This window comes from Grus americana, chromosome 18 (genome assembly GCF_028858705.1).
Source record: "Grus americana isolate bGruAme1 chromosome 18, bGruAme1.mat, whole genome shotgun sequence".
NCBI classification, from domain to species: Eukaryota; Metazoa; Chordata; class Aves; order Gruiformes; family Gruidae; genus Grus; species Grus americana.
In genome coordinates, this window is record NC_072869.1 from 1250198 (window position 1) to 1270801 (window position 20604).

The 20604-nt window shown below is 53.8% G+C and overlaps 1 protein-coding gene across 1 annotated transcript in view; it reads right to left on the reverse strand.

Annotated features, from left to right (window-relative positions):
• The window catches only part of SLC38A10 (solute carrier family 38 member 10), a 38458-nt gene that overhangs the window by 6440 nt on the left and 11414 nt on the right, over positions 1–20604 (reverse strand). The window contains exons 7-14 of the mRNA XM_054846445.1: positions 17880–17982; positions 16872–17054; positions 14819–14930; positions 14532–14638; positions 8233–8386; positions 1744–1914; positions 933–1412; positions 258–365 (exon numbers count right to left, since the gene is read on the reverse strand). Coding sequence (XP_054702420.1) covers positions 258–365; positions 933–1412; positions 1744–1914; positions 8233–8386; positions 14532–14638; positions 14819–14930; positions 16872–17054; positions 17880–17982 — 1418 coding nt within the window. The remainder of the gene's footprint in view (positions 1–257; positions 366–932; positions 1413–1743; positions 1915–8232; positions 8387–14531; positions 14639–14818; positions 14931–16871; positions 17055–17879; positions 17983–20604) is intronic.

Consider the following 20604-nt stretch of genomic DNA (forward strand, 5'->3'; position numbering starts at 1 on the left):
CAGCGTGACTCATGTCCTCGAGCGGCCCTGCCAGGGGCCGCGCCGTGGAACAGGCAGCCTGCGCCGCAGGAGTGAGCCCGCTGGAGACAGGCACTAATTGCCGCCGTCGCGGAGGTGACTACGGCCTAAAGCTATGTGCTGGCAAGAGCCAAGGACAGCGCTGGCTGGCACCGTCCTCCTGCAGAGAGAAATCCTGCGCTCGCGGGGGGGAGCTCAGCGCCTTCGCCTCCCCGCACACCCCGCGGACGCACGCTCACCCTCCAGCTTGCTCTCCGCGTTCTCCTGCTGCTTCTCCTCGGCGTTTCGGGTCTCTCTCGGCTCCAGCTGATCCGCCCTGTCCGGGAGGGGCAGCTCCTGCTTCTCACCTGCGGACCAACAGATCGACAGAGCTTTGCAGTCAATAAGGACGCTCCTGCAGCAGATGTTCTCTAAAATGACTCCACACCGTGTTGTCCCTCCCTGCCTAAACCGGCACAGTTTATATTCAACCCGATGACTGCAAGGGAAGTAATAAAAAAAAAAATATTTAACAATCTTATAGACTTGTGGCAGCGAGCCAGCGCTAACTACCTCAGCCAATTAAAATGCAAGAACGGTTCTAACTAGCTTTTAGATGGGCACTTAGCAATGTGTTACCTGTCAAGATCTCCCGGCTCCGTGTCCCCAGTGAGTTCGGAGACACACAGGAACAGCATGGCACCTGACATTTAGTAGGCTAGCAAACAACTGTTTGACAGATATTATAGTAGCTGTCAAAGCCACCAGACTCGTCCTTTTCCCCAACAGCTGCCGAAGGGGCTGTGCACGCTCACACGCTAATCTCGTGAATGAAAAGGACGTAGGTAGGAATAACCAAATTGCCCAGTCGCCGGGGCGGATTACAGGCCAAGAAGAGAGTTTTGTTCAGATGAGCCGCCGCGGAGGGAGCTTACCAGGCTCGCCTTCCTTCTCCATGGACTTCGCAGCCTCCTCTGCTTTCCTGGGCAGCTGAAGCTTTGATTTCTCCCTGTCACCTGCAGCCTCAGCTTTCTTCTCACCGGCCGGCACAGCAGCTTGCGCCTTGGCTTCCAGCACTTGTTTGTCTGGCTCCAGCTCTTTGTATGGCGGCCTGCCATCCTGCTGCACCATCACCTCCAGGACGTTCTTCAGATTCTTAACGGGTTCGTCAGTCCCTCCCCGCAGTTGGTTCTCAGCGATCGCTTCCTTCCCTTGTTTCGGGCCAAGCGCCTCTTTTTGGGGATTCAGCACGGCTGGCTCCTCCAGCACCGGCTTGAGCAAACGATCGTTGGCTCCTCCGGGCGCAAGCTTGTTCTCGTCGGATTCCTCCCGCTCCCGGCCCATGTCCACGACCACTTCATCGTGCGGGACGGGTGGCTCGTGGCGATGCGCTTCCCCCACGGGCAGGGCAATCCCTAGGGGGAACGACAGGCAGGTTAGGGGGCTGGAGACCGATGGGAGAAAGTAGCAGGCAGCAGGTTCGCAGCAGAGCCGGCTGCCTGCTGCCCTTCCTCAGCCCTGCCTTTCCTTCCTCGGCAGGAGGCTGCTTTCCTAACGGTTGGGCTCGATGATCTTAAAGGTCTTTTCCAACCTAAATGATTTTAACGAGCCTTGAGAGCATCAAATCCTAGATCACCTTCAGTCCACAAGGTGTCGAGCAGAGATCAGGATCTTTATCTGAAATAGTCCCGACACGTACACCTCCCAGCTCCAAAGGTGACACCCCTTCCCCAGGGTCCTCGTTACCTGGATCGGGACGGTCAAGCTGCACTTTCTCCTCCGGCTTTCCCCTCTCCTCCTCCCTCTTGGGTACCTCCATGGGAACCTTGATTTGTGGCTGCTCCATCTCCTCCTTCTCATCCAGCAGCTTCGGTTTATCGCGGTCATCCTCCGCCTCCTCTACGGCCGGGTTCTGGTCTGCAAACGCAGGACAGTTAATTGCACGAGGTTACAAACGGCTGCACCGTCACTGCGCCGGCAGGACCAAGGCAATTGCTTTGTCTGCTGCAACCCCCTGTACCAGCACAAGCCGAGCAGCTATTTTCCCTCCAGCCTTCGTACGGAGGAGTTGGGGCTTTTGTTCTGGGGTCGCCTGTTTGTTTTCCCTACAGGGTTTTTTTATGGAGCTGCTGGCACGGAAGCCCAGGCCAGGCAGGGCCGGGATGGAGCCGGCTGCGGCTGCGAGCCCGTGCCGCCAGATGGTAGCATCCTCCCGGCTCCCCCGCACCGGACCCCCGAGCACCGGGAGAAACCAAGATGGGGTCCAGCCGCAGCCCCCCCATCGCACGCCTGCGCTGGCTGCATGCTGCAAAGCAGCTCAAAACAGCTTTTTTTTTTTATTTTTTTCTCCTCCTTTTTGTGCACGAGTTTTTCCCCAGCCCTTTGAACGCCATGAGGAGGACGGGGGGAGGAAGGAGAGCTGCGTGACCCCGCAGCAGGCACGAAGGTTTGGGAGCGCAATTAAACAGGCATTAGGGGAAACTCCCGGGGGAGATGGGGGACCCCCATCTCTCCCTCAAAGACACGGGATGTTTCTGGAAGACACATCCCAGTCAAAGCAGTGACTGGGCTCAGCGCTGGAGCAACCACGTGGAATTCGTGGCACGTCCCACGGGATGGGAACGGTCCCTTCCGACCCCGGGGTGGCAGAAGACAACCCACGCAGCACAAACAGGGAGTGAACTCTTCCTTAGAAGAGCAGCAGAGGAGGAAACCTAATTGTTTCCCAGCACTGAAGTTGTTCTGCAGATTTTTTTCCATCCAACAAACTCAAAAAGAAAAAAAAAAAAATCTATCTTCTGTAACAAAAAAAATATTCCCAACTCTTCCCCCCATTTGCCCTCCCCCAAGCGATTTCCTTTGGGGAATTAATTCTATAAACATCTTTCAATTTTCTCCTCCCCCTCCGCAGGGCTGGTGCGATTTATTACAAGATGAACTCATGGGAAAGAGGAGATTGCCACAACTTCAGCTGCGTGGGCCTTACCCAAGTTGGGGGGGGGGTGGGGGTGGTGAAAAACCCCACAAAATCAGTACAAAATCCTGGCCCAGAGGGATCCGTGCCAGAAGGACCCAGCGCCGGTCCAGAAACTTGGACTCTCTGGCCCAGAGCTCCGCACCCAGTCGAAGGGACGTACGCAGGGGCTGGCCGGCTTTCAACGTTTCTTTGGTTTGGGAATGATGGTGGGAGGGGAAAAGGACTCGGATTTTCTGAGAAATTCGAGTCTGGTACCCAAGGGTCCCTCTCCCCATTGAGGGACTTCCCAGGGTTCAGTAAGTCAGGGCAGGACGCTCCTCCTTTCAGGAAAAATGGACTGCAGGAACCAGTGCCCAGCCCTGGACGGGGGCCCTGGGAAGCGGGAGGCTGAGGCCGGGGAGGGGAACGCTCGGCACGGCTGCGGATGTTCCCAGCTAAATTCTGGCCTCGCAGCAAAAAATTATTTACTCTATTGGAGGAAAGTTTTTCGTTAATTGGTTCATGAAGCTGGGAGATGGCTGCATTCGGAGAAGACTGCGACGCATCTGAAACCAGAGGATCCAGAGAACTGCGACGTGGGTAGAGCCGTTCCCACGGCAGAAGGGAATGACGACCCGAGGCAGCAAGATGATGTTCAAGAGGGATTAAAAAAAAAAAAAAAAAAGGCGGGGGGGGGAGTGGGGGAAAGCGGGAAATGGAGGAGTTAAAGCCAGAACCACCCCCGCAGGCACGGCAGGGTTTGGCCAGAGGACCCTGCAGCAGGTGAAACCCCCCCGGGCCAGGACAGGACCGAGGGGCTGGGGGTGGCCCCGCTGCCGGGAGAAGCATCGATCGTAAATCAAGAGGCGGCCGCATGTTCCGCGTTCTGCACGCAATGCAAGACAAAGACTAAAACACAAACAAAACACAAACAAAAAATAAAAGTCTCCACGCCATAGTAAGACAAAGTTGCCTCTAAGCCGTCATTTGCTCAGCAGGAAACAAAATTAAGTTCATCATCAGGGCGTGAATTAACGACCTCTCACGCTGCATGGAAATCTATAAGGGGTTATATGTGGTTTGCAGAGAACAATTTTGCTCAGGATGTGTAATAATCGCTCTAACTGTCTAGTCGCCCTCCAGGTCCCTTTGGAGAGCGTTACAGTAATGCTGCGCCTCTTAATGTTTTATGAGCGGCGTTGGACTTTACAGGCAAGGGCTGAGAGGCTGTAAAAGCTTTTTGGCTTACAACAACAGGACCTGGGCGTCAGGCAGCACCAGGAGGGTTTGCTGAGCCCCTGCTGCCGGTGGGTCCTGCCGAGCCGCCCCAGCTCCTCTCTCACGCTTACGGGGCGGCGAAGGGAAGCCAGGGCTTTCTGCAACCGATTTGTGCGTGCGCGCGCGCGTATGTGTTGTGGTTTGCCAACAGCCTCTCTAGGCTGCAATAAAATTTCATGATTAGCAACCTAAAAGCTTCCCTTCCCTCCCCGCTCCTGGTTCGGATAGTAGCAATGGTCCCAGAAAGGCATTAAATCCCTCCTCACATGGTTTTCCTATCGCTCTCGTCCACCGCAGCAACGACCGTAGCCAAAAGCTGCGTCCGCACGCCCTGCTCTCGGCAGAGGCAGCAAGACGGGCCCCGCCGTGCCCCCGCCCCAAGCCGAGGGGGCTCCGACAAAGGGACCGGGGGACCCCCAGGGACACACCACCCTCTCCGTGCCGCACCAGCCGAGGGCTGACGAGGGACGGGGGGTTCGGGACCCGCTCGTGCCGGTGCGGCTCCAGACTTGCTTAAATCGCTTCGGCGCAGTGAAATGGAACGAGATCCGCGAGCTCGTGCTAAGGCAAACGAAGATGAACAAGCGGGGCAGAGGGATGGGGGCAAAGCGCTGCTCCCAAACGTACCGAGCAGCCCCACACCCCCGAGCGGGGCAGGGACAAGCCCTCCCCGGGGAGCCCTGCGCAGCCCCCCCGGCCCCGGTGGCACCTCTAGGACACCCCCCCCCACCCCCGAAATGGTTACAGATTTCACAAGGTTATCGAATGGCATCACTGAAATTAGTTCACAGTTGTCTCCTGACGCACCAGCAGTAAAAACAAACCCAAATTACAAGAGGCTGATAGTTCTTTTTCTGTGTCACAGGCACTATTAAAAGCTCGCTCGCACAAAGCACCAGGGAGAGCTGCAGCAGAGTCAAGCTGTTCCTGCAGCTATTAGGAGCTGTGCATAATCCACGTCTCACACACGTTCGGGGCTGCTCTGGCTAATAACGCCGGCAGGGACGCAGCCCGCGGCCAGGCAGGTCTTTTTTCGGGGGAAAACGCACGGCCACGGCGCAGGGACGGAGGAGCCCTCGGCATCGTGCCCTGCCACGTGCCAGCGGAGAAGCCAAACGCAGACCCAAATTTCACCCGAGTCCCTGTAACGCGGACCACCCCACCCAGGAGGGGACGCGGGGTGGATGGAGAAGGGTGCCCAGCACGCGGGCTCCCGGGAGCGCCGGGGAAAGGGCGCTCTTGCATAAGGAGCGTGAATCGCGTCTTTGTTACCCGATATTGCACAACGCCAGAGAAAGAAAATGAAGCAGCAACGATCAAGTAAGGAGCTGAAAAATATTACAAAATCTTAATCCGCCCCATGAGACCCTCTAGGGTGCTTTCAAATACAGAGAGAAATTGCCTAATTAGCTTTTTTTTTTTTTTTAAATGGATAATTGCCTTCATGAGCTTTCACAGGCAGCTTAGCAACCTTTTAACATACACGCACACGCTGCATGGAGCGGCAGAACGTTTCTGAAAGGGGTTTTATACCTTTCGCGAAGAGCTGCTGACAGTAAACCTCAAGCAATACAGGCAGGGGCTGTAATGGGCACTTGGGTGTCGTTAGTAAAAACACTATTCAGAGTTCGCTGGTCAATATGTGTTCACATAAAAGGGCAATGTTCTAATATTCATAATCCCAGGGCCCACAGGGCAGGGTTTTAATGAAAGTCTGTACAGTTCTGGTCTCTGCAACATCAAAGAGGCCAATAAAACTCCTCTCACATGCTGACAGGCAAAAGTCAGATGGTGAAGGCAGGACTGGGAAAAGGCCCCGCGCAGCCCCCAGGTTTGCCTGGGGGGGGGGACAGGGAAGGGGCACAGAGGCACCCTCCGCCCGGGGAAGGGGTCGAGCACCCACCGCTGGTGCCCGGGGAGAAGCCGTGTGTTTCTGCCGAAGCCCCGTGCGAGGAATACGAACCAGATGTGCGCCGACGAGGGCACCCAGGTGATGCGGGGCAGCCCGCATCCTGCGCACGCCTTGAATGACAGGATGCAGCTGCTGCAGTGTTTTCCAGGCTGCAGGCTCCTGCCTCTGCAAAACAAACCGGGTGAGGACGGGGGGGGGGCCGCGGCGGGGGGAAGAAGGGCACCATTTAATGCCTCTCATTGCTAGTCAAGCCGACATCCTGCAGAAGCGCAGGGAGGCACGGATCCAAGGCGCGGGGCGGTTCACGGCGGCACAGCGGGACCGTGGCTCTCCCGGGGCGGCCCCACGTCCACCCGCCGCCGTTCCCCTGGTGCCGGCCACCCTGCAAGGTCCTCGTCCCCCTTCCCCTGCCGAGCTCCATCTCCCCCAGCCCCATCCCAGGGGACGGAGCACCCAGGCCAGGCTCCGCTCCCGGGGCAGAGCCAGCAGCCCCCCCCGGGACGAAAGGGACCGCGCTGGACCCGGAGGGCAGCTGAGCTTTCCCCGGGCAGACGCTGGTCGGCGCGTTAGGAGCCTTACAGCTCCTCCCCGGGAAGTTTACGAACCAAGAGCACTAAAACCGCCTTCCTCCCAGGTAGGATTATTTAATCCAGCAGCAAGTACCACACAATAAGGGCTGATGCTGACGAGCTCCGGGCACACGCAGTGGGTACGGCGGGGCGACCGACGAGTCGCTGCACTTGGCAGTGATTACACGCAGGCGTCCTGCTCTACCGCCCCGCTTCACGCGGAGAAGAAGTGGAGAAGAGATTTAGCAAACTCCAGCGGACACCATCTTTTATGGGACTTTTTTTATTTTCCCAGTCACAAGAACACGTGTCATTAGCGACTCCTCCTGAAACGTGCAGCTGTTCTTTGGCCATTACTGCTCCAAAATTAACCGAGACTGAAGAATTCAATCGCATCCCTCCTCCCAGCCCTGCTGAGTGTGCACGATTAAGGGATTGAGAGCATCTTTTGCTCAGAGTTCACGGGTATCCTAGTGCCTGAGAAGGCATGCACGCCTTGGGTGAACCGCAAGCATGAACACATAAAACCCCACCACTGCCAGGGACGGAGCAACCCAGGAGTGAATGTTATCGGCGGCAGCACCGGTGTCTCGGAGACACTCAAAGCTGCTCGGCAGGAACACAGCCAACAACCAGGAGGGAGGATAATCTCCAGAAGAGACAAGCCCCTTTCTCGCTTCCGTTCTCAATCTCTGCGAGGATATTTCAAGGCCTCCAAAGAACAAAAAAAAACCCCACACACCAAAAAAAAAAAAAAAAAGCACGAGTAGAACCAAAGAAAAATAAAATAAAGAAACAGGACACAGCCACAGAAGAGGGGCAGCGCAGGGTCAGGCGACACCTGCTAGCGATGGCCTTGCAAGGCAAGCCTGCAGCTGGGGAAGGGAGGGATCGGCCGTAATTCTATCAACGGCCACAGTAAACAAATAATAAATAACGTGAACCAGTAAACAAAGCTGAGGCATAATCACAGGCTTTGTCAGAGCTAAAACCGAATCCAAATTTGTATCCTCCCAACCAAAAAAAGTCAGCGCCCATAAATTTACATACCTCTGAGCGCAATGAATGGCTTGTTATTGGAAGCGCGGACAATGCGCTGGCAGAACTGGTGAAAGCAGCCCTGTTTGGCCACTCACACCCCTCATACAGGTGGCCAGCGCGGAGCCATCGCTCGGCTGTGCTCACAGAGCTGCATTTATTACCCCGAACGGGGAGATCCATGCTCTGCCTGTACGGGGGACCCAAGCCCCCACACTCTACCTTTCCTTTCCTTTCCCCAAAGAACAACTCCCACCAGGCACCACCGGAGCTCACTCCAGGCTTTTCCAGAAGGCAAAACTGCAGCCTTTCATGGGAAAAGTCCCCAGGATGCTGTGACGATGCACCGAGCTGCCTGGAAATGACCCTGCTTCCACCACACTTAAAAAAAAGATATCTATATATATCTATATCTATCTATCTTTTTTTAAGAGGTGGAGCTGGGAGCAGGGCTGGGAAGCACAACTCAAGCAGACACATACCTGGGATTTTGACCGAATCCTGGTCAATTCTGTTCTCCTCTCTGTCCAGGTGCTCCAAGCCCATTGCTTCTGTCTTCACTGGGGCATCCTCCGTTGCAGACAAGGTGGTATACGTACTAATAACCAGTATTCCCAGGCCGATCCACAGTATAATCTGCACAATGTGCCAGAGCTTCAGTTAGCACAGCAAAACAAACGGGACTGCCCTGTACAGCACCCTCCACGCAAACAGTGTCTCCAAACAATTCAAAGCTCAGTACAATTACACATGTCAATGAGAGAGAGAAGAGGGGAGAAATTTAAGAGGTGAAAAAAGAAAAAAAAAACAGAACAGTAGCTTGGGGCTGAGGTTTGTATTTGGACGTAGAGACATACGAATGAGAGTTTCAGATGCTGGAAGCTGCTGAAAAGGCAACTCCTATGTCAGAAAGGCTCAACAGCAGCGGACAGGATGTAAGGACAGAAAAATGCACGTGGCAGACAAGAGTCCAGCTGCAAAGACTCAATCCCCGGTATTTCCAGCAGCTACATTTGAACACCATGAAATCAGGTCCGGCTGAGAACAGAGGTGCCTGACCTGTTTACAGCCCAGAAAGGTTTCTAGGGAGCTGTTTAAAAATTCTTATTTTTGAGTGCAAGAATAAGATGTCCACACACAAGTCCTGGTGGCCAGTGCTCGAGAGGCTGCTAAGAAGTAACTGATTTCCAGAAAGCTAGGACGAAATAGAATAGAAATAGAAAGACAGAATCTGGATCCTGTGGAGGGAAGGACTCTATGAATTTCTCAAACTCAAAAAGGAGAAAGTGACCTGCACCAAAAAGAACATTTCTACAGCTTATTATCTAAGGATAAATTGATCTAAAAGGATCTGATTTCACACGAGCCTTAAGGAAGAACGAAAAAACTCTCTGCCTTTGCGCACACACAAAAAAAAATCTCTGGGAGCGCTAGCAAACCGTGGGGTAACTTGAGAAGGACAAGCAAGACGACGCAACAGCAGCAGGGGCAGAGGAACCTCTGCCATGTTCGGTGCCAGGGCTGCCAAACGCCTGCCTGCTCCTCCAGGCGAGAGCGGTACAAGCACAAGGAGCCAAGCGGATAGATTGCTAGCCGACAACACTGACCGGGGAGATTTAATTAAACTCTAATCTATTATTTTTACCTAGTTAATCGTTGCAATTGTAACAGTAAGGGCTTCTCAGGGAGCCTTGCCTTGCATGTCAATGTGTCAACGGCATGGCGAACGAAAGCCTGCAAGAGTTTGTGCTGAAGGAAGCAGGCGAAGAAGCGGCACCCTCCGCTAGAAACACGGGTGTCCCCACCAGCTCCTTTTCACAACGGACCACGGGAGCAACAGGAACCATCATATGCAAAACAGAAAACGCCTCTGCAATGCTGGGAAGCTGAAAGTTTGCGGCAAATTGGTATTTATGATGCAGCAATTCTTCCCCTCTTTTTTTTTTTCTGGTCTCTGAAATGCCAGAGATCTAGCTTATTTCTGCAGCTCTGCATACGGCAGCAAAGGATCCAGGGCAATTCTGCCAACCGTATCCTTTCTCTGCAGCTCGCGGCTGCCCTGCACAATGCTCAGAGCTCGTGAGCAGCCCACCGCTGGTTCTCCTCTGCTTTTTGCCAGGTCCCATCCCCAGCCCTGCTGCCTGCGTGCTGACTGCAGGCTGCTGGGAGAGGACACCGCTTCTTCCACCACACGTCTAACAAGAACAACTCGCTACGCATGCTTCATGAGGCAATCGTAAGAAAGTCTCAATCTGCAAAGGAAAAATGCTGCTTTGGTACACGATCTTGTTGCTGTGCAGTAGGAACCACGCGAGCTGCCTGGCCCCTTTGCAGAGGGGTGCAACGCTCAGAGCAGCGGTGTGATACCAGCTCACGAGGGGACCACGTCTTGCGGAACTCCTCCTCTTCCCCCAGAATCCTCACCCCGCGGCACGCACATCCCAATTAACAAAAAGCGCATTGAAAGGATGCTGCTCAGTGGGAGAAAACCCAGGAACAGCTACAGGGGACCACTGCTACAACTGGGAGCTGCCGGAGGGAGAAAGCTGAAAATAAAGGGGAAAAGTGAAATTGAAAGGGTAAGTTAAAACGTTGGCACCCCCAGGGCAGGAAGGGCAGCTTAAAGTTTTCCTCTCCTTCCTCATGCCGAGGGAGATTGCCCAGAAACGCAGGCCAGGGTGGTCAGAGCATCGGGCCCAGAGGACCCCGTTCTCAGCACAGCCCTGCAGACAGACAGACAGACGCCTTCAGAAGGAAAAAGGTTGTCGGGACGCGAAGCAGCGCTGGACAAGGGACGAGCAGCGTGGCCAGGGAGCAGAGGCCAGACCTTAGAGACGCTGCAAAGGAAACAGAAGTAAAATCTGCTCCTTGCCTAGCCGTGTGGGTGCACAAAGAGCAGATATCCTGCCATCCCGCTTGGGCCAAAAGTGGAGTCAGCAGGTCCCTGCCACTGCTGCCCTCGGCTTGGAGCTCGTCCACTTCCTCCCTCACACAATCTACAGCCCCGGCAGAAATGCACTTTGCAACTGGAAGGTCGTTCTGGCGTCTTCCAGAAACAACAGTGGAGAGGAAGAGCGTTTCCACAAAGAGGATCTATTCTGGTGCCACAGGAACCAGGAGCAACGTGGGAGAGAAGGGAACTGTAGGAAACGGCTGAAAACGTTACACGTTTTAAAAGGATTTTTGTTGTTTCTTATCTTAGTGGGGAACTGCAAGCTTGAATGCCTTGGATTCAAACCCCTTTGTTTAACATTTGGAGTTCATCTGTGAGCTTCCCAGAGCAGCGGGTACGGGCACACGTGGCAGCCCGTGAAGAGTCTGCAGGCTGGGCTGTCCATGAACCAGCAGCAGCCCCTCGCCTTCAGCTCCCCCCGCCAGCACGTCTCCTCCTCACCTGCCCCGGCCGCAACCAAAGGCCAGAACGGACAGGTCCACAATTTGATATTCTTCTGACACGGAAAACCAGGCAGTTTGTACTCAGGGGACACCAGGGCTGATCTGGCAATCGAAGGAAGAGGAACACAAGGTGCAAGGACCCGGTGGCTTGAGGAACCAAACACAGGCAGAGGAGCCACCTACCCCCACTGCGTCCAGCTGAAGGGCTGAGAACCTGGAGCAAGGAAAGGGACAACACTGCAGAGTGGTTATAAGCCAGTGCCTGGTCCCACAGGAAGGATCTCCCTGCCTCTGAAAAGCAAACCTGCTGGAGCAGAGACCCTTCCCCAGAAGCGCCTCTCAACATGGACGGGGCAAGAGGACGTGCAAGCCCCTCTGCCTGCAGCCAACAGGCAGGTCAGCAAGGCAAGGGCCTGTCTCCCGAGAGGAGTGCTCCGAGCACGGGTGGGAATTCAGGAGAGGAAGTTTACGTGGCCGTTTCCTCTGCCGGTTGCTTTCCCTCGGCCGTCCTTCCTCCCAGAAGATAACCCGAACTTTGTACAGGAGCGTCATTAGCTCAGACCATCTCCTCTAACCACGCCTGAGCCACCAGCGGGAAGCAAAAGAAAAAAAAAACAAACCCTGCATTTGTGTAGAGTGACGACATCCTCCAAACTGTGCTGTTTTGGACACTGAGCACTTGGAGGGCCAGAGTCATGGCGAAGGAATGCAGAGCCCCGGTCAGCGCCGGGTTCCTCCGCTGCGCTGCGACAGAGATGCCGTGTTTGAAGGGCTGTACCAACCAAAAGCGCCTGCAGTGAAGGTGTGCTGGCCGCTGTGCTACCAGGGGAGGGCAGAGGGGAATCTCTTTTCCATCCGCACAGGAGCGAGACCGAGGGGTCATTTCCTGACCTCCAGCAGCCTCTCCGCAGCTCCTCTTCCCCAACTGGGACAGCAGCAACTCCAGCCTCCCTAGGAGGGGCCTCTCGGACGGGCTTGTGTCAACACTGGGAAGCCAACACCTTCCTGTTAGAAGTTAAACACTCTGTTTACAGACCTGAACGCGACCTTCAGCAGCACTCTGCCAAACCTCACTCCGTCCCCCGGCTCAAGGCTCCCGGCGGGCAGCAGGACACGGACCCGCACCTTTACAGGAACATGCCTGATGCTTAACCACAAGAAAGGGAACGCTCTCCCCAGTTCATTCACAGCTCTGCATGCCTGACTTCAAGCTTTTTAACTGTTACCCGATCGTCGTTCCAACCCAGCAAGCCTTTCCACCAAGCCCCCCCAGCCCAGCCCAAGCTGCTGTCCCCAGCCCGGCTGGCTGCCAGCGGCTGCGATAATTAACAACTCGCTGGCAGGAGCCGCCGGTGCTCTTTGCTGGCCAGCAAACATCTGGAACTGCCCATATTCCTCCCCTGGAAACCTCTTCAGCACTTTTAACACAACTCCCCCGTTTTGTAGTCTCAGCCCACACTACCTTTACCATGGTAAATCTGCACTTCCTATCACGCCAGCCCCTGAGCTGCCCACCACGGGACAGGGATTTGCTGGCTGCCAGAGGTGGCCCGATAAAAGCAGCCAGTTCTCGGCAGCAGCACTGCAAGAGTCAAGATAATTCGAGCAAGCCTAAGAGCTGGAGGTGAGAAGGTCTGACGCTTTGGAAGAAAGCTAAGGATGACAGAGGGAGGGCAGACAGACACGTACACTGTTTAGAAAGAGAGAAGCGGGGAGGGACGGCTACACCCAGGGCTGGCTCCTTCTCCCCCTCCACTACCACTTTTCACAGGTGTATATTTTGATGGAGTGGAGAGCCTGATCAAAGCAGGCAGGAATGAAGGAGGAGACCAAAGATGGAGCTTCAGGGAAAGAATAAATGAGTCTTTGCAGAAGACCTGGAGGAATGAGGGGAGGTTGGGCTCAGAATTCGGCTCCAGAGCGGAGGCGGGGAGGTGCTCCGCAGCCTAGCGCCTTTCCGAAGGCAGGTGTGCCCTCGCCGCAGCATCGGTCAAAGCAAGTATGCAAACTTGACAGGCAATGGATCATTCAAGAGAAGGCTGGACAGCTTGCTACCAGCCCCTTGAAATGCCAGGGTAACCTGGGGGCTGATGCCTCAGATAAGCCCTTATTCCTTTGTGGGGATTTCTGCAGGACAAACATCTTCACTGGCCTTGTGACCAGCGTTTCAGGTCAAGCATTGTGAGGGCCCCAATGTTCAACCCCGGGCAGCTGACAGTCGCCTCTAGGCAGTCGGTCTAAGAGCTCAGCACATCCTAAGTGCAGTTTGAAGGCACTGCAGAGAAACGTTCTGGCTTGGCCGGAATAGAAAGCAATTCTTGAAAGTGCTCTTTGTTTCCCTGAAAAATCCAGGCTGGCATTCAGACTCCTGCTTGGGGTTTCAGTCAAAGAAGTTAGGACCAAAGTGTCAGAATTCAGAGTGAAAGCTGGAAAGTTGGACTATTTCCTTGTGTCAGAGAAAGCACGGGGAAAGAAAAAAAATACACCCTGCTTAAAAACTTCACGTACATTTGCAAACCCACAAGTCATTAAACACAGAAAAAGCCATTAGTTCTGTAGGACCCACAAAAATGTCGTGCTCTCCCCCTGCTGACTCCGCAGTTTACCGAAAACCTTATTCCCAGCCCAGCGCTGTCGTGACTGGTAACGCTGGGGCAGAGGCCTGCTCAAAGGCACTGGATTAAGTTATTGTTAGGAAAAAACAAAACACGTTAACTTCAGGCCCACAAAAGCCTGGGATTTGTAGAACCAGAGAGATCGAGCCCAGCAAAGAGCCACTTTGTTTCAGTCCCCGAGGAGGCCAATTCAAACTGGAGCAAAAGGAAAAGCTAAACTTCTAACAGCCTCTGAACGACCCCAATTTTTTAAAAATCAATTCCTGAAGCAACACCTCTATGTGTGTGTTCCATTTTATTATTATTTTGGTTGAAACCAGAAAGCTGAGGGTCAGCAGCAAGAACCGCATCGCTGAGAAACCGTGTTTATTTTACCCAGCCCAGGCAGGTTGGGATGTAAAGGCCCGTTAAGGTTTTATAGGCTGCCTGGATTTCCCACTCTGCGGATACAGAACCTGAAGCCCACCAGAAGGTGGACTGGAAGCAGCATTTTATGCACTGAATGAAGTGCTTTGCTTGCTGCCGGAGGGACAAAAAGAGCCGGTGTTCCAGCGCGGGGCAGGCCACGCACTGGGGCAGCAGCTCCCCTGTTGCTGTCTGTGCGCCCGTAAGCAATGCTGCCCAGAGCAGCCGACCAGAACAGCTCCCACCTGTACCGGGCAGACTGGAGGGGGAGGCTGGAGGAGCAGTTTCTCTGCCTCAGCCAAATTAACTACGTTCCCAGGCTCTGCAGAGGGCTTAGGGGGATGTCAAGCAGCATCAGCACTGACCTGTGAACAAAGTGCATTCTTGTGGATCTTCTTGTAAATAAGAGCTGGGCAGATAAAACAAATGAGGCTTCCCATCGTAGCACCTGTCAGGCCCAGGACCGTTTCCACTGGCAAAAAAGAAGAAGAGAAATCAGCAAAGGCCACTCTTCTAGCAGCAGCACGCAGCGGCTGGCTGAGCCCCCGGGCAGGCTGGGGCGTGAGCCCAGCCATCCCACCCAGAAAAGCAAATAAAAGAGACCAGAGAGAACAGCCAAGCAACCAGCCCTTGCCCCCGACGCCTCACTCACCGTTGGGGATCATGATGCCTCCTACCATGGTTCCAAACACAACAGCCAGGGTCAGGGCTTTGAACCGAAGCGGGGGCATGTAACCCCCAGCAGCGAAGGTGCCGTCTTTTTGCTGGAAGAGAAAGGGCAGGAGGGGGAGAATGAGTTTAGCTCCTGCGTCAGAACCCCACAGCTCCCGAGCAGTCACCCCAGCAGGCTCCAGCAGCTTCGTCACCTCCACACTCTGGTCTCCGCAGAGGTGAATGCTGGGGGGGGGGGCAGTTAGATGTGGTTGAGCAGTTTTAATACACAACTGCATTTGAGCTTTCAAAACAAGAGTGACAGGGGGCAGAGAGCCAAAGCTGCTGTTTCCCTCCTGCCCCAGATGTGAACTGTACAGCTGTATCCGAATCGCTGTACCAGTGCTGCAGCCGCCCAGGCTCAGCGAGCGGCCCCAAGGCCAAGGGCATGAGAAAGAGGCACAGCTGAGAAGGCAGGAGGAGAACGGTTATGGGGGGAAGAGCTCTGGCTTTGCTACAGCAAGGTGCCCCCTAACACCTCTGGGAGCAGGGCTACAACACGTGCACCGACTCCTCCGACTTGACGGAAGATATCCCATCGAGATGTCAGAGAGGATGATCGGTGCTGCTGGGGAGCTGCTGATACCGGAGGGTTTCCAGATGCCCTCCGCCTCCCATCCCATCCCCATGCTCCCAGCAGGAGCTGCGGAAAGCAGAGGCTCCAGCGAACCCACATGCCCAGGAGAACCAGCGGGTCCCCGCTCTCCTGGCCACACAGATGGGAGAGGAAAGCAAAGTGACAGGTTGAGCCCAAAGAGCAACGAGCAGAGCCCAGGCAAGAACCAAAGTCTCCCCAAGTGTTTCCATTGCTTACTCCTCTGCGCCCGCTGGCTTTCACCAATCATCTTCCCCCATCCTCAGGCCCTCTCGACGTGAGAAAAGAGCCGGGGGCTTCTCACAGGCAGAAGTGGCAGGATTTAGAGCTATAAATTGCTCAAGTTTTATTTCCTGCCCTAAGAGGTTTCTATTTATGCAGATACACAAAGGCCTCAGAACATTCCCACAATCTCTTACTGTTATTTACTGAATACCATCGGCATGCTTAGTGCCGTACAATACACAGAGGAGAACACGCTACTGCCACAAGGGACTTACAGTCTAAATCAGACAGACCAACTATAGTCACAAAGGCTGTCTGAAGATCTGACCCTGGGAAAGGTGAACGTGTGGGAGAGGGCTGTATTCCACCGTGTGCTTCTGCACCAGACCAGCACCAAACATCCCGGGGAGGCACTGGAGGAAGGGGACAGCTGAACCCGGAGGGGAGAAGGCTGCTCAGGGGGCTACTGAGAAAGGTGGAAGGATGAGAATAATAATAAAAGAGCAGAAATGAGCAGGCACACACAGAAGCAAGAAGAAATGAGGCTGGGCTGGGCTCTGAGGCCAGGAACAGAAGCTTGAGCTAAATGCAAAGCAAGATCGAGTTGGCCAGCAAAAGGATGCCAGCTGGAGCAGCAGGAAATAAGGAGGGTCCTCTGTTTCCCAAAGCACATTTCTCCCTCTTTCTGAGGGGGAGAACCACTCGGCTCTGAACTGTGTAACACTTCTGCACAAGAGCCGAAATCCCCAGCTGAGCAGGAGAGCAGCAGCCACGGGACTTGGGGCGCAACAGAGCAATAGCAGGCTTCGAGCACGCAACTCCAGCGCTTCCGCCCACAAAATTCCTCTGCAGAGAGGACAAGAACCTCAAAGTACCAGAGATTAACCATTCTGCAGAGCAGGATTTACACGGGCCTCCTGCTGCACCGTTACCACACACCAGGCACTTACGATTTCACTGTCCGTTGAGGGTTTGTCCCTCTGGATAACGAGTACCTACCACGAGTCAGAAACGTGCGGCTGTCAACGGAGTCTCACAGAACCAAGGCACGTTTGTAGCCCAGGTCGGCAGGCAGCAGCAGAAGCCAAAGACTTGCAGTAGCCCTTCAGAAAGCAAGTTTCAAAGGTGCACACCAAGGCAGCCAGCTGCTCCTGGCCACACAAGAGGATCTTACCTGCTGCTCAAAGAGAAGGGTGTTCAGCGCCTGTCTGCACGGGAGAATCATCATCGGAAACCCCACAGCTACCGACATCATGAATCCCACTCGAATCATCTCCGTCACAAGGTTGGAAGGGAAGTTCATTAGGACGTTCCCAGCAATGGCTTCAGTGTAACTCACGTAGCCAAAGAAGCCCACCTGTCCGGCAGGAGGGGAGGTGAGCGGATGGGGTTTGACCCCAAAGCCCATCCCCATCTGCTCTTTACAAAAGGCTGGAGGTCAGCGACCTCCCGTGAGTCAGGACCGGCCAGCCGAGGAGGGAGCGTGTGGCCACCTCCACGGGCAACCCGCCAGCAGCCCTCGCTGCAGCACCCCCAAAAGTTCAGACAGGTGGTTAGCGAGGAGCGGGACCTTCCTAAAATCAGAGGCAAGTTTCTCACTAAATACCGGGGGCTTTCATGGAGGACGTTGCAGCGAGGGAAAGCTGCCACTGCCCGTGACGCAGAGCAGTGACACCCTGCTTGCTGCCAGGCCCACGGACCGGCCCCTTCCAACGAAGGAGGGACTGTAACCATTCCCTGCAGCAGCCTAGCTCACAGGGCAAGGCTGTTCTCAGGAATTATTAACTCCATTTTATTAACTGGTGCTTTATGAGGCATAACTTCCTTCACATCTTCCCAACTGCAACAGGCTGAAAGCAGCTCTCCTAAACTCTGGGCAGCACCTCCAGCTCCAGGCTGGGCCCTGGAAGGCAGAGAGCAGGCTGATGCGCGTGGAAGAGCTGGGTCTCCGCTCTGCCTCCACCCAAGGAAACGTGCCACACTGAAAATTTGGACTCTCCAAATGCCTCCTGCGCTGTTCGGTTCATCATCTCCCATCTAACTTTCCTTTCAGCAAAAGGACTTATCTTTCAGAATAAATACAGATAAGCAGAAACCAGCCCCAACTGAAGACAAATCATCCTCCCTGTTGCCCCTCCAGAGCGTGACTTCTGGCAAGGAAAGAGAAGGGGAAGTTTCTTACCGTAATGTAAAAGGTGGTGACCACGTTTAGGGAAGAAGCAAATATGGAGCTCATGATTTTAACAGACGGCTCATCCAAGCTATCATAGGTAGGCAAGACCTGACTGTAGAAAAGGGTAAATTATTTAAGGAAACCTTCTGCAGAGAGAGAAAAACCCAACTCAAACACGTTCCCTGCCTCAGCCCAGCAGCAAAGAATCCCTGACACCTTCCCCCTATGGAGCATAAACAGTCGCTGCTATTCCACAATTTATATTGCTAATGCCAAGAGATTTCGGAACACTCATAACTAAGTGTTGCAAAAATATTCCTGCTCTCCCCACCCCACCACGTGGAGCTAAACGTGTGATGTAAACATTTTGGTTCAAAAGTGTTGCAAAATGAATGACCATTTGTTCCAGTGAAACACCAGTGGCACCAGGCCAGGCAGCGCATCGGAGATTATTGTTCTTGGAGCTCTCTGTGCTGATAATTAAAGCAACGCAGTGTTTACAGAGTAAAAGCAGGAAGAAGGTTAGAGCATCACACTGTCTAAAAGAAAAGTTAAACAAACAAAACTAAATGCAGCGCCTGTCATATTTCAGCGCTGCTGCTAGAGCTCAGTTCATAGAAAGCCAGGAGCACCAATTACACAGGATTTGGGGTATTTACAGACTTGGAAAGCACGTGGAATGTACTTTTTGACATCAGGTGCATATTTTAGCAACTCATTAACCTCTTGTTACTTTAATTCAAGTGGCTACATCCTGGCTTCATGTTACTGAAGGAACTCTCACGAGAAGGGGGGGAGCATCCAGTTAGATGGGAAGGGGGTATCCCCAGCTCCAGCGGGCACAAAGCCATGAACAGAAAGTGTGTCAAGCTGAGGCCAAGCAGAAAAATCCTTAACCCTTAATCCCTTAACGTCAAACGGTTCTGCACAAAGGAAGCCGAGCACATCGGCTCACAAGAACTCGCGAGACCTGCGCAGGGTCTGCGAATGCAGCACCGCGACGGTCGTTTAGAGCAGGGAGACCAGTTTCCCCAGGAGTCCCTCCATCTCGGATTCCTCCTGCAGCTGCCTCCTCGCGATTAATCAGCTGTGTCCCTGACTTCATCCCCAGGAGGGGAAGGAGGCCAGCCAAACATCCAGGCCCAGGAAGGAGAAGAAAGGAGGGAAGCAGAGAGGCTTTGCAGCACCTGGGATGGCACAGCCGGGCCAGGTTCGCGTTCAAGCGGGAGCAGCAGGAGCGACACGGGGAAAAATGTCACACGAAGCCCAGCTGCACCCAAGCCTCCTGCCATCACCTAACGGCACCTGTTTGGGCAACTTGGGTTTGGGGGATCCGCAAAGCGTCCCTCGAGCCCCGCCGACATGCCGCTGAGCCCTCCTGACCATCACCACCTCTCAAGGCAGAGCAAAAGGACAAAAAGCACGCAGCATGTCCTGACACACCCGGGGATTATTTTTAAGCAAAATGACTGCAGTGAAGGATCAGGGACCCCCTCCCTGCGTTGTCTGTTATGCTGCACCTCAAAGAGGGCGCGAGCAGATGGTTCCTCCTGAGCAGAGAGCAGGCAAGTCAGCACAAGCATTAAGAGCAGCCTCAGAGAAAGCAGCCCCGCTTCGGAGACGGCCAGAGCTACCGCAGAGTATCTGTTCTTCACCCTCCCTGCAGGGACCACCTCGGGCGGGCGCTCTGAGCACAGCACTAACTCAGCCTGCCGGGAACTGATGCTCACAGAGGCAACGACCACCACCCTGACTTCTCTTATCCCTGTGAATTTGGCATTTTTGCATCCATCTGCACCAGAATAGCCCATCTCCAGAAATTAGAAGTTTTCTCCTGGAAAGCTCTACTGACTCCTCTTTAATGAGAGGGTTCAGTGACTTGACCAAGGTCACGCTGCAGCGGAGGTAACCCCGGAGTGCTCACGCTCCCCGCTCTCAGCTCCACAGCAAATTTCCACACTACATAACTGTAGAGGAGTGACCTACTTTGCAACTTCAGCAACAACAGGATAGCTTTTAAAGAGAGAGCGGTATTGAACTCACAAGTAAAGCAGGGTCAAGTTTTTCAGGCTAGAATAATAGTGCATTTATTTGTCCTTACTGTATGCTGCATTAAGGAAAAGGATTTCTGCTTTACGTTCAAATTTTTTATTTTTTAAAAAGGTGATTCAGAGGTTAGCAAAATTAAATCTACCTAGCTAAGAATAACACACTTATAAAGATTGCCTGGGCTGGGGACAGCGTATTGCCCTGATGCTTGGAAAAAACACATAGCTTTACGTTTGGCTTGCCACGTAAGCACTGTAATGGAGCCTATATTTAGGTACGTGCACACTGGTCCAGGCCAAATGATTTCCCTTCATTTCCAACTCCCAGCAAAATTGTGCTGGGTACTGTGTGGCTACCATAAGGGGGGAAAAAAAAAAAAGGAATTTAAAAACTCTAAAATGTTAACAAGGTAAAGCTGTAAAAGAATACAATTCCCTTCGCCAGTTGTAATGGAGACATTAAACAGCAAGACTGGAGCGTGTTCGGGTAGGAACCAAGCTGCCAAGAGAGCCGATAAGTGGAAAATGATGATTTGGATCTCGCGTGTGGGTGTAAACACAGCAGTCTGAACAAATTTTATCTGTCACGTTCATTTACTGTTGGCATGCTACCCGTTTGCTAGAACTACAGGGGGGAAAGCCCAACTCTGCCAGCCTTCCAAACGAGGATGGTCTTTTCCATGTCC